General features: G+C 42.2%; 1 protein-coding gene across 4 annotated transcripts in view; it reads right to left on the reverse strand.

Moving 5' to 3' along the window:
• The window catches only part of JAK2 (Janus kinase 2), a 168,645-nt gene that overhangs the window by 19,299 nt on the left and 136,228 nt on the right, over window positions 1–13,118 (reverse strand). For all 4 annotated transcript variants that reach the window (XM_032777884.2, XM_032777893.2, XM_032777900.2 and 1 more), the window contains exons 16-21: window positions 12,844–12,995; window positions 11,071–11,221; window positions 10,175–10,311; window positions 8,265–8,454; window positions 5,034–5,158; window positions 694–866 (exon numbers count right to left, since the gene is read on the reverse strand). In XM_032777884.2, the coding sequence (XP_032633775.1) occupies window positions 694–866; window positions 5,034–5,158; window positions 8,265–8,454; window positions 10,175–10,311; window positions 11,071–11,221; window positions 12,844–12,995 (928 nt within the window). The remainder of the gene's footprint in view (window positions 1–693; window positions 867–5,033; window positions 5,159–8,264; window positions 8,455–10,174; window positions 10,312–11,070; window positions 11,222–12,843; window positions 12,996–13,118) is intronic.

The following is a 13,118-nucleotide window of genomic DNA, read 5'->3' on the forward strand; positions in this document are numbered from 1 at the left end:
AGGCCAATACTGTCGATTTGCAGCCACACTAACCCTAATCCGATATGGTAATACCGATTTTAGCGCTACTCTTCTTGTCGGGGAGGAGTACAGAAACCGATTTAAAGAGCCCTTTATATCGATATAAAGGGCCTTGTAGTGTGGACGGGTACAGCATTAAATCGGTTTAACGCTGCTAAAATCGGTTTAAAAGCGTAGTGTAGACCAGGCCTAATAGACGTTTTGGAGAATGAGTTTTCGTGGGTGAATACCCACTTTGTCAGATTGTCTAAAATGTATATAATGCCTTTTGTCTGGCAAAAAAAATTTCCTTGGAACCTAACCCCCTCATTTACATTCATTCTTACAGGGAAATTGGATTCGCTTAACATCGTTTCGCTTAAAGTCGCATTTTTCAGGAACATAACTCAACGTTCAATGAGGAGTTACTGTATTAGAGAATTTAAAAAAAAACAGCTAGAATACACATATTATTAACAACTTCATGAGAGCAGCTTGTAAATATCCACATTTACAGATTTCTATACAGTAACTAAAATCCTGTGCATGACGTTTTATGCTGAGCCACAGCTACGGACTTTGGCTTTTAGACCCCACAATAAGCAAAAATATTAGCATCTTTCAGTGCAATAAAATCCAGCTCTGTGCACTACAAACACCCATCCTTGTTTCATGAAGCAAATGGAAACTCACCAAAATATAGGGCTTTCTCCAGGCTCTTTCACTTTGTAGTATTCTTTGTCTTGTGGCAGGACTTTTGTCAGTCCAAAGTCCCCAATTTTAACTCTGTTCTCATTCTCCACTAAGATGTTTCTCGTTGCTAGATCCCGGTGAATGTACCTTTTTGTGCCCAGATACTCCATGCCCTAAGTGTAAACATAATACAGAAATTAAATAATTGTTATTAAAACTCAAAAGAGATAAAGGGCCAAATTTAGCTCTGGCATAAGTGGCTGTAATTTCATCAATTTAAAGGCAGTCATATTTGTCTATGGCAGTGGTGAATTTGGTTCAGAAAGTTTAAACCAAATACAGGAAGAATAGTAAGCTGTTTTGTCTGAATGCCTATCTTTTTGGAGAGAGCTTCTTAATGCTTCAAGGTGCAGTAAATGTCCTTAGCCGAGGGAAGCTGGACTGGACCCTCCTCTGAGCCCAGCAACATTACTCCTAGCTTATTGAGAAGGGCAGCTCCTGTATCTCCCTCTCCGGGGCCAAACATGCTGTGCTGGCAGACCTCCAGGCAGAATGAAAGCCAGACTAAGTTTCTTGCATGATAACACAAAGGGCCAACCAAGCCAGCCCTGTCTGACTGCCAATCTTGGCTCTGCTTCCTCTTCTCTCCTTTGCTTGTTCTATCCATCCTTTCTCATCCCCACAACCTGTGTGATCTTCCTCACATCCCCACTAGCACTCACCATCACAAACATTCACTCTCATACTCTGAGTAGGAACAACCTATGACCAATGCTGCCTTGAATAAGACATCTGTTCTGCTGTTGCTTCTTCCCAGATCTCAAACATCCTACAGGAGGAAGCAGTTTGGCTATGGTGCCTATTCCTTTTGTCACTGCTGAAATATGAGAGGGGGGAACATGGGCATAGTTTGGAGGGACAAAAGGTGGGCGTTGCTTCCCCCGCAACTGCAAACCTCAAACAGGCGCATAATTTGCCCCTCCACACATGGCCCCATTGGCCGGACTAAAGATGCCCCCCTAAGAAGTCAAACTATGCCTATGGGAGGGGAACCAACTATAGTTTTTTATGGTAGCTAAAGAGAAAATCCTGTTTGAGCAGCTGTACCTGGGGGGGAGGAGTCAACGCAGCACTGAGTGTTTTAGAAGCTGACCAATTCCAATGTATAACAATTAGGAAACATTCAGAACCCAGCTGTTCGATGACTCTGTACGAATCCTTTCCTTTCCTTCAATGCATCTAAAAACCAGCAAGCGTTGCTCATTGAAATTTTGGCTGCTGACCAAACTTTTTGGCATAAAAATTTTCCTTGCCATTGCAGGGCCTCTCTGCCTGTGGCACATAATACTCCTGTGGGCTGTAATACTTTTGTCTAATCTTGGTTGTTGGGTGTAATATGAGGGTGCTGAGTGGTGCTGGAGAGGTGTGATATGCAAGAAGTCAGACTAGATGATCTGGTGGTTCCTTCTGGCCTTACACGGTATGACTCTAAAAATTAAACCTATGGTGCAAGAGGAATAATGTTTTGAGGATGAGCACCTCAGAGGCAGCAGGTTCAGGGTCAGATTTACACATTAGACGCCCCTAGAGACAACATCTTCAGCGCTCCCCTCCCTGCCCACCCTCCCCCCGCCTACAGCTGACCTTCATGTTGCACACAGTTTTGGAAAAGTAAGGCATCCCTAGCGTATCAGTGCCCCTAGCACGTGCCTACTGTGCCTAACTGGAAATCCGGCCCTGAGCAGGTCACATATTTTCCTTTAGCGTTTCCCCACTCGCCCCAGACTTCTGTCAATCTTTCTGAACAGATTTTTCCTCAATTTCTTTATAGCACTAGATGGCACCATTGCGTACAAGTACTTTATTTGTTGCCAGGCGGAAGGATGGCCTGATGCCCTCAGATGCAAGCTTTTAATGCCTCACTGTGGATGGCACATTAATGACATTAGAGCTGGCAATTTTGCTCTACAATCCATATATGCCCCTTCCATGACAGGCCTAGTTTCCATCACAAGACCTGACATCGCTCTCAAATCCTGGCTTCTTCCATGGCTGTCCTGATTCCTCAGTCAGGCCACTGGACTGGGAAACTGGTATTGTTTCTGAATACCACCTTTGGAGCTATTTCCTTATGTTTCAGACACCGTAAATGGAAATGCTGTCCTCCTCTACCTCTAAGCCTTTGGCTGAAAACAACCCCATGGTTTATAATTTATAAAATGCACAAGAGATTGATTTATTTGAATCAGGGCTGTCATAGGGGCCTATTATTTATTTGCTATGTAACACCACATGGTATATATTTGTCCAGCGATGTGTCCCTTTTATTTCCATTAATTTTAATGGGAGTCATGCACATATTGAAAGGAAATTATGGGCCACAGTCTAACTCTGCCAAACAGAACCTGAGTCCAATGTCTTCACTATCTTTTAGCTTCCCTCAAGACAGAAAGTGTCTAGAAAAAAATGTCATTGGTGATAAGATCCAGCATTATATAAATCCATTGACATTTCAGCAGGTAATAGACAGAAAAGGACAAGGAAAAGTAGTTTTGAAAACTCCAGAGCAACATTTTAAAAAAATGAAATAACTCCTTGGATCTCTTAATGGAATACGCTTTTAGACCAAAAGAACAACTGCATAAATAAAAACAGCAGGTACAAAATCTCACCTCAGAACAGTAACTTTGCCTACAGTGATTAGTTCCAATCTTTTTCCTAATTAGAAGACAGAGTCGGCCAAGTACGATTTCTGCAGCTCCTCTCTCAACATTGTGTTGCAATCAGAACCAGCTTTTGCATTCTGGCCAGGGCTTCAAAATAATTGTGCCACTACTCCCCATCTCCCAAATATCCACGACCATCATACCCATGAGGAAAGGGCTGCCTTTCAGAGCTGAGGAAGGGTTAGAGAGAGTTCTCAAACACATTCCAAAGTTTATTAACTCATTTTATGTAGAAAGCACGTGTGTGGGCAATCTGTAGGTCCCACCAGCCTCCTGCTGGAGAAGTGGAACCTGGATCCCAAGTGCTTGTTCTTTTCAACCTAATAATTGGTTTATATCAGCTATATTTGTGAAGTTATCTCTGCAAGAGAACTGGCTAGAAGTTTTTAATTAAAAAGAAAAAAAAAAAAGCGAAGATTCTCTTTTATATTTCTAGTTGCCCCCAAATCCAAGAGGCTCATAGCTGGGCTTTGTAGGGCCCGAAAGGCCAGATTTGGTTGCAGTGCTACTGTGTACTTCGTTTGTTACTTTCTCAGTGTGGGCACTTGAAGAGTTTAAATGAAATTTAAGTATAAAGAAAAAATATTCAGACTTCAAAAAATGACAAATGGTTCCAAAGCTAGTTTAGGAGAGAGCAAAAGTGTATCAAGAACTTCCCAAAGCAGGATCCAGAGGAGGGAAACTTGCACAGGGCCAGTCCTCTCCTTGTTCCGCTACCTCCCAGCACTTTGCAGAACTGCACACAGATTCCTGCACTTCGCCACCACACAACAGGCTCCTGCTGCACTAACTGGCATCTACAGAAGCATCCTCATTAGTCACAAGAAGAGCAGCCTCTGGGAGTGCTGATTTTCATAGCAGAGGACTTGCGAAGTGTCAGCTACAAGCCGTGAGGCTTAGGAAATAATGGGACAGAGAAAAGAGAGGGACAGAAGAGATGACAGGGGAGCAAAGAAACATGGGTTAAAATACCGAATGTGAGAGAAAAGATCAGAAAATGGGGAGGATTGTACTATTACAGTTAAACAACAAGATCTTGACAAATCTGCTAGCCCATGATGAATAGAAAGCATACCTAGGTGTCATCAGATTCTGGAAAATCTAACCTAAGCTTTTATTTAAAAAAAAAAAAAAAAAAAAGTTCTAGCCCTTATGGCTGCAAAGATATCCTTATGGCTTCAAACACAAACTAAGTGGAAGTGATGGCATGCTTTCTGTCTGAGCCAGCAGACAGACAAGCTTCAGTGCCTCTGTTGCGGCTCACATCTTTATCAGCTAAAGAGTATACTGGCATGTACTACAGAAAGCTTTACTTTCACGCAAAAAGAAGAAGTGCATAACACCAATATCTAAGAGGACATTTGACCAACCTAGCTTAGAACAAACAAAAAGGTGATTAGTTTTCTGAGATGTGGGGTCACCCTATGAGAAGTAGGACATCTAATTACTCGGTTCTACTCACAAATGGTGAATCAGTGTTGACAATGAAAACAACAATTCATTTGCTGAATCGGGCATTTCTAATCAATATAACAACAAACATTCTTTAGACGGAAGCACTGCTAACAGACTGCAGGTATGTACATTGTTAACAGCACCTAAAGGTTTTCTTACCTTGCATATCTGAGACGTATACTGCAGAAGTTTCTTGTGATCCAGCCTCTCCTTGTGCTTCTGAATATAGTCTCGCAAACTTCCATATGGTAAATATTCCATGATTAATCTCAGATTTCTACGACCTTTTTAAATACATACAGAATATACGGTTAGATTTTTGTCATTTCTTAATACAAATAATTATATATATATCTGCAAATAAATTTACTAGCAAACAGTGCTGAAAATATTTAAATATTTCACCCTGAAGACTCTTCTATTCTTGCTCCATCAGAACATGTGTAGTTCAGAACAGTCTTACATAGCCTGTAGCACACCACATTCTCACTCTGGATGGAAATAAGATGGATAGATTTGCAGTTTTAACCTTGGCCCCATCTGCACTATATGTACCACCCTGGTTTTGTAACCAGGCCACGACACTCTCCTTTGACCTAGATACAATAAAGTCAAAGTTGAATTATGTCCACAGAGCAGGACACAACACAGTTATGTGTCAGACATGTTTGCACGTTCATACTATCACAATGCCCAACCACGTTTGTATCAGGGCATCCTGAGAAATCTGGAGTCGTTATGGCACAACATCTCAGCAGGGAATACAAAATCAGGAGGTCATATATAGAGTGCCACCAACGGCACATGGGGGAAGACACTCCATGTGGTAAGCCACCTCAGAGAGCTGGAAAGAAGTAGGAGTGACAATCCAGTTACATGGGTATGTTCAGGGGTCCCAGCCACACAGCACATAAAGCTTCAATTTTGCAGGGGCCAATGCACGAGCATACCACTGCATCCATGCAGAACTGAAGTGAAGTCAATAGGAAAGAGTATCACATTAATGAACACAATATTAAACACATACTTGTCCCTGTCTACATGTTTAAAATCACATTAGTAAACACCATGTATTCTTCCAGTGCAGAGAAGATCTTAAAGAAAGAACTTCTAAAATTTGATCGATGTTTTATTTTACACAGTGCCAACATGCCCAGAATGCACACAATGACTTGAGCAAAACACATGGATTTTGTGTGCTGTATATGTAAACATTGTCTTCTATGAATACCTAGACATCCTCTCTCTCAAACCTCAAATTCTCACAGCTGGACACTTCTCTAGTAAAGTAAATAAATATACAGACAGAAGCATTCAACCTAAAGCAAACTAATGACTCCATAATTGAAGAAACAGTCACAGGAGCGAAGGAGAATTCTCTATTAGTTTACCAGCAATTTTATAACCAGAAATACTCAAGTGCCTTATCTAGAGTACACTTTAAATAGCACAAGATTCTTCAATAAATTCTGCTAAGCCCAAAAAACTGACAATGAAATAGATTTAGGCCCTTTTTAAGAGGCTCCAAAGCAGACAATTTTTCTCCAACTATTTTCTAAGGAAGGAGCATAATGAAAGTTGATGAGACTCTCAGTTTTACTCTGTGCCATAATACATCATTTGTGAAATAAATGGGAAGAACACAGACTAAAACGAAACGCTGCTTCACATAGCACAGATTCAGCCCCTGGAATTTACCGTCACACGTGGACGGTGAGTCAAATATTGTACCTGGATCACTGAATGAACATTAATGCCCTCTGTAGTTCACAAACTGAGTATGCCATACTGGCTCATTTCACTTGTTCATGAAATACACTATCTTGCTCCAGTATCAGGCAATATCTGTTGCTTCAGAAGAAGAAACAAATCTTAACACTAATACACCTACCCAACAGTATGCAGTGCGGGGAGAGGAGGGAAAGAGGTGGGGGATTTCTTCCTGAGCACAGCAGGCTATCATTATATTATCATCTTTTAGGAAAAGATTACTGATCGGTTTCTCTCAAGAGAACAAAGACCTCCTTTGCAGGGTAGGATGAGAGGCCACAGACAAGCTCAACAAAAATGTTCAAAGCCTGTAGGCCCTAGGGAAAAAAATGACTCCAATGAGGCAGCAAGCGAGAGCAAATCTACTAAATTCCAACTAATCCTGGTTTTGATTAGAAAAATGAGTGAGTGAAGTTATTCAGCAATTTAGTCCTGCTTTCTTTGAAATCAGAATTTACAAAGGCAATCTTCTTCCACATTTTCATTTACCTAAAATAAATCAAATTGTTACTGCACTGTAAGGGGACACAATCACAGAAATGTATTTAAACTTTTCTTTAACCCCTGAACATATTTTTAATTAAACACTGTGTCAGCAAATGCTTAGTTATTGTCCTTTAGCCTGACCAGCAATGTGCATTTATCTACTTAAATCCATATTAACATAAATGCAAATTTGTGTACCTACACTATGCTACTGCTGAAAGTTAAGCACTGAGGCACAGCCATGATATTTACTTAAAATACATGTGAAGGTGAAGTGAAAATGTTTATTTCTGAAGCAAGAGACTATTACTATGTCCAAAGTTATATTTGATTCATGCTTTAACTAGCACCCCCAACACAAAATTGAAATTAAGCTTTTAAAGTTCCACCTCGCTACACAGGTGAAGACAGTGGCTGCCATCAAGTTGGTTAGCAATGTTAACAGCTTGAAGAGCTTCTTCATTTTCGTTTGAAAATAAGACTTTTTAAAGCAAAGACCATGGGTGAAATTCTGACGCTACCAATCAGAATGGCAAAACTCCCACTGACTTCAACAGAGCCAGGATTTCACTCCATCTCTTTAAAGCTTCTAAAATGTTCCCTGGCTATTCACGTCTCATAGAGGAAGTCTATGAAGTGGAGTCCACTCTGGTGAGACGGCAGTGAGTCAAAAACAAAAAGGGGAAGAAATATTTTGGTTCCTCCACATTTTTATGGAACTTTTCATGACTTTCTACATGGACTTTTGTCTGTACTTTACAGTGTGATTAGTTGCAAATAGCTTTTTTAAAAGTAAAAATTGTATCAGAGAATAGTCGTCTATAACTGCAACAGATTAACTAAATGAAATCATGTTCATTTGGCATAATGAAGCACTGTATGATGGACACTGATTCTTTTGCTATGCATCTATAAAAGCTCTGATAAAGTCAGGAAATGTATCCAACAACATGAAAACATTTAATGAGTTCTGGCTTTGTTTTGATTAATAAGCAGTGTGAGCAAGGATGAACAAACACCTGTCAGGGATGGTCTAGATAATACTTAGTCCTGCCTTGAGTGCAGGGGACTGGACTAGATGACCTCTCGAGGTCCCTTCCAGTTCTATGATTCTATGTTAAACGCTTTACATACCAGCACTGTAGCATACTCCCTTGTACTTAACAATGTTATCGTGCTGCAGGGATTTAAGGATTTCAATTTCCCTTTCAAAATCTCGTAGGTGCTCTTCTGTGCTGTGTTGTAGCTTTTTTACAGCCACCACCTCTCCAGTATTGTCTTGTAGTGGGTCATACCGGCACATCTCGACACTGCCAAAGTTACCCTAGACCAAAACAGAAACACTTAAAGTAAAAAAGCCCACGTCACAGTCATTTCCTAATTACCTGTGTACAACTCCACCAGGATTAAAGGGACCAGATTTTCAAAATGAAAATCCAGGACACCAGGTGTTGAGGTGGGAGGCGAATGAGTACCACAGGGGACAGTTTAGGTGGGACTGGGGAAGATGTGTTTGGGAAGCAGGTTGAGGAGGTGGGAACAACCTCTGTTCCTTCTCTGCCTCCTCAATTTCTTCCCACTCACACTTCAGAATTAATAGCTGGGACATGTAGCAGTAAAGGATGGGAAGGGATAAAAACAGCATTGACTCCACTGCAGCTTCTTAACAGGTTTCAGCTATTGCTGCGCCTTTACAGTATTTTTGACTCTAATCTGTGGGCCAATATCCTGCCCCATTCCCCAATTCTCCTTCATTTTTGATCTTCTCCATTTGTCTTTCTATTGTGTCCTTCTCCCCCCAACCCTTGCATTTTGCTAACTTATTTTCTATGCCTGTCTTCATTTTCCTGACCATAAGTTTCTGCTCTGTTCATTTCCTCTCCTTCCTAACTAGCTGTTCCCAGAACTATCCCCTGCCTCACTTATTCACCCTCAGTTCAGTGTCTCCCTTCTTCTGCCTGAGAAACCAACTCTTCTGTCTCCTGTACTCTACCACAAACCATCTGCATATGGGGGCAGTGTTACTAGAGTCTCTGATTCCGTGTGTGCAGCATGTTAACATGTGACAAGCATGATGGGGAGTGGTTCTCAAAAAGCACATGTGCTTAGCTGGGGGTCCATCAGTTTCATCAGGACTGCTGGCTGGCAGCACCTTCATGCAGCCAGTCTGCAGAGGTCTGCAAAACATGTAGCCAAACACTGGTTTCTGCAGCATAACACTTTCAGTGCCAGCCCCTGTTAACAGAGACATCCTCAGTTTTAAGAGACACTCAGTTGCCCTATTCAGGATAGTTCAGATACAAAAAAATAATCAGTTACTATGCAGAAGAGCTCAGGAGCAATTTTAAATGAATCTAAGAGCAGAAAACAAAAATGGGAAAAGATCAGTCTATCAAGGTGTTAGTAAACTTTTAACCACTCAGTGCCACTAGATTCAGTGCAGAGATTCCATCCCAGAGTTCTGTTCTATTCTATTTCGTTTAGTGATACCCTACGCAGTGACTGACAGGCAAATCTGGAAGGAATGTGCATTGTGCTTATATCTGTCTGGAACCGTGTTTACACAATTTATTCCAATAACACAAGGGTGCAATGAAAATGATGTATAATTTCCAGGAGGAAATTGAAAGGTGAGATTCTTCCAGACACTTAGGGCTTGTCTACACTTCAAATGCTACAGCTGTGCTGCTGTAGTGTTTCAGTGAAGATGCTGTCTACACCAACGAGAGGGAGAAATAGGTAATTCATCCCCCAAGAGGCAGTAGCTAGGTCAATGGAAGAATGCTTCCATCAACCTAGTGCTGTCTAGAGGGTGACATAGGTCAGTTTAACAATGCCACTCAGGAGTGTGGATTTTTCACATGCTTGACAGATGCAGTTAAACCGACCTAATTTTCTAGTGCAGACCAGGTTTTAGAGTTCAAAACTTCCTTTCACGTGGCAAATCATCCATAAATGAGAACATGCAAAGTCATCTCAAAGAACCTCAGTTACACCTAAGTAACCTTATTTCTTCCAGTCAGTTAAAGTTTAGAGCTTCCTACCTTGCCAAGTTGCTGTAAGAACTTTAGGTGTCTCTCTTCAAACTGCGTTGGGTCCCTGTCTTCAAACGCCCCAGAAAACCCAAGAGCACCAATCCTCATGTTTGGCAACATGTCATTTTCTGTCAATAGCTCATAATCTGGGCAAAAATAAACAAAAAAAATGATGAAAGGGCAAATGTCATTTTGCTGACATGCTCCCCCTTCCTTGTCTATGTCTATCCAGAGCATAATAGAATATTAACAGTGGATTGAACTCAGTTTCCTAAATAAATATCAGATACTAAGTTGCTGCCATAAAGAATGAGTTATTACAAACCAGCAAATTGGAGTGACACTCTGGATGCTGCTGGGCCAAAAAAAGAGATTGGTCTTGACAGCTGACTCATAGTGACCCTTCTCTTAAGAATTTTCAAACATGCATTTTTGCAAACCAATCCTTGCTGGTTTAACTATAAGACCTACTGTGCAATGGCCCTTTTTCTAGGGGGCACAACATTCAAAAATCAGATGGGAATTTGATAACTAGGGAGTATGTCTGCAGGAACAGTAGCAAGTTTAGAAGTATTTATCCCAGCTACTGGGAGAAAGTACAAGGATAATTGATATAATGTACTTCACTAAGAAGCTAGGACTGCAATCTTGCCAATGTAATTGAAATCAGTATTTAAAATACCATGAAAATGTTTTGAATGATCCATAGGTAAAATTCTCTTTTAATAGCAAATTGGAAAACAATAAAATATATTAATTTTGATGTCTGTTGTTTATGTTGTGGTGGTGCCTTGGACCAGGATCCCATTATTCTAGGCATTCTATAGACACAGAACAAAACAACAGCTCCCGCCCCAAAGAGTTTACAACCTTCTACCAAAAATCCATTCCCTTTCCTTTCTTACCTGGCGTGAACAAACTGTTAAGATCACGTATAATGGCTCTGAAAGAAGGTCTGAAATCTGGCTCATAATCCATACAGTTATTTATAAGATTTGCTAGTTCTGTCCAGTTTGGAGCAGGAAGCTGGTGCCTATCCTCATAAAACTGTAACTTCTAGGATTAAAGACATACAAGATGCTTTAGCGTATAATATCATTCCAGCGGCTTTGTGACAAACATGATATCTGCGGCAGAACAGCCATTTCTGGTTTAAATGAGAAAGACCAACTTATTTCCTTTGCACAGGTGATTCTGTGCAGCCTAACTAGGATGAAGCAGTAAGAAAGTTTTGCCCACCTGTAGGCTGGCTGAGGTCTGTCTCTACCCTTATTCTGACTATGAGAAAGTGTGGATGAGTCAGAGGGGGCTAGTATCTCAGATGTTTCTCCTTCCAGATAAGTATCCAGTGGCTCTGCTACGAATATGTTATTAAATAAGCTGATTGAGGGAGCTATTGGGAAATTGCAGTAGAAGCCACAGGCAAGATTAGGCTTTTGTGATGGGTACAAGTGAGTTTGTGTAAAGCTCTGAAAAGGGTTGGATTTTGTGTTTAGTGGACTCTCCTGACAATTTTCAAGAGAGATGGACTAAATATGACTGCAGGAAAGACCTGCAATATTACAGAGCAATAATTTTGGAAATTTTTAGAGTTGTACACCTCTACCCCGATATAACGCGACCCAGTATAATGCGGGTTCGCATATAACACGGTAAAGCTCTGACATGCTGCTCTGAGCAGTGTGTTATGGGTGCTGGACCAGGCTGGGGGGTTGATAAGGGGCAGAGGGCCTCAGGGGCGGTCAGAGACTCCTCCCACCCAGAGTCTGGGGGGCAGGAGCTGTGGGAGGGCACTTTTGGGGGCCCCACAGTCCCAGAGTTGTGCAGGGGGCCAAGAGCAGCCTTCTCTGCTTCCCTCGCCCCAGCCCCAGCCACGTCACTTGAGGGAGGGGGTTTGGGGGAAGGGATCCCCCACACACACACCAGCAGCGGCAGAAGCGAAGCAGCCCGGCCCCAGCCTGCTCCACTCCACCAGCTCCCAGCTGCAGCACTCCACTTCCCGCCACAGATGAGTATGGGGGGCGTCCTTTCGCCAACCTCCCCGTACTCACTGGCGGCGGGAAGCGGAGCGACGCGGCCCCAGCCAGCTCCACTCCGCCAGCTCCCCGCTATGGCGCTCCGTTTCCCGCCACAGGTGAATGCGGGGGAGCATCCTTTCCCCAACCTTCCCGCACTCACTGGGGGCAGGAAGCGGAGCGCCACAGCTGGGAGGTGACGCAATGGAGTGGGCTGGGGCAGGGCTGCTCTGCTTCCAGCCGCTGCTGGTGAGTGCCTGGGGGGGGTGGAGGGGATAGGGGTCAGAGCAGTCAGGGCACAGGTAGAAGGGGGGTTGGGTGGGGTCCTGGCAGTGATTAGGGATGGGGGTCTCTGGAGGGGGCAGTCAGGGAACAAGGGGGGCCAAAGAAAGTTTGATATAACGCGATCTCACCTATAACACGGTGAGTTTTTTGTCTCCTGAGGACAGCGTTATATCGGGGTAGAGGTATACTCTATTTTTAGAGACATTTTTATACCTGTAAATGCTTTTGCATTGGATAATTTAGGGTTTGGACTCTCTGCAAGACTCAACACGATACTGCACTAAAAATGCATTTTAAAGGTGACTAGAAAGTATAGTCAACAAAGAAACATGGTGTTCACAGATACAGTAACAACAAACTCTACTTGCCAATACTTACTCTGGGAGAATCCAGTGCACCAAGAGGCTTGTCTCCCCCACTGCAGATTTCCCATAAAGTGGTCCCAAAACTCCACTTGTCTGTTGCCAAACTTAGCTGTTTAGGATTTTCAATGCATTCAGGTGGAACCCAGGGTATCCTTTCAAGAAGAACTATGTAATCATGAAAACACAACTGGTCATGAATAATACTGAAGTGTCTACTTTCATCTGCAAATTCTACTTAAACACATTAGAATTAGTAAAAATTTGAATTTCTACAATTATCTCTTATTT

This window comes from Chelonoidis abingdonii, chromosome 6, assembly GCF_003597395.2.
Source record: "Chelonoidis abingdonii isolate Lonesome George chromosome 6, CheloAbing_2.0, whole genome shotgun sequence".
NCBI classification, from domain to species: Eukaryota; Metazoa; Chordata; order Testudines; family Testudinidae; genus Chelonoidis; species Chelonoidis abingdonii.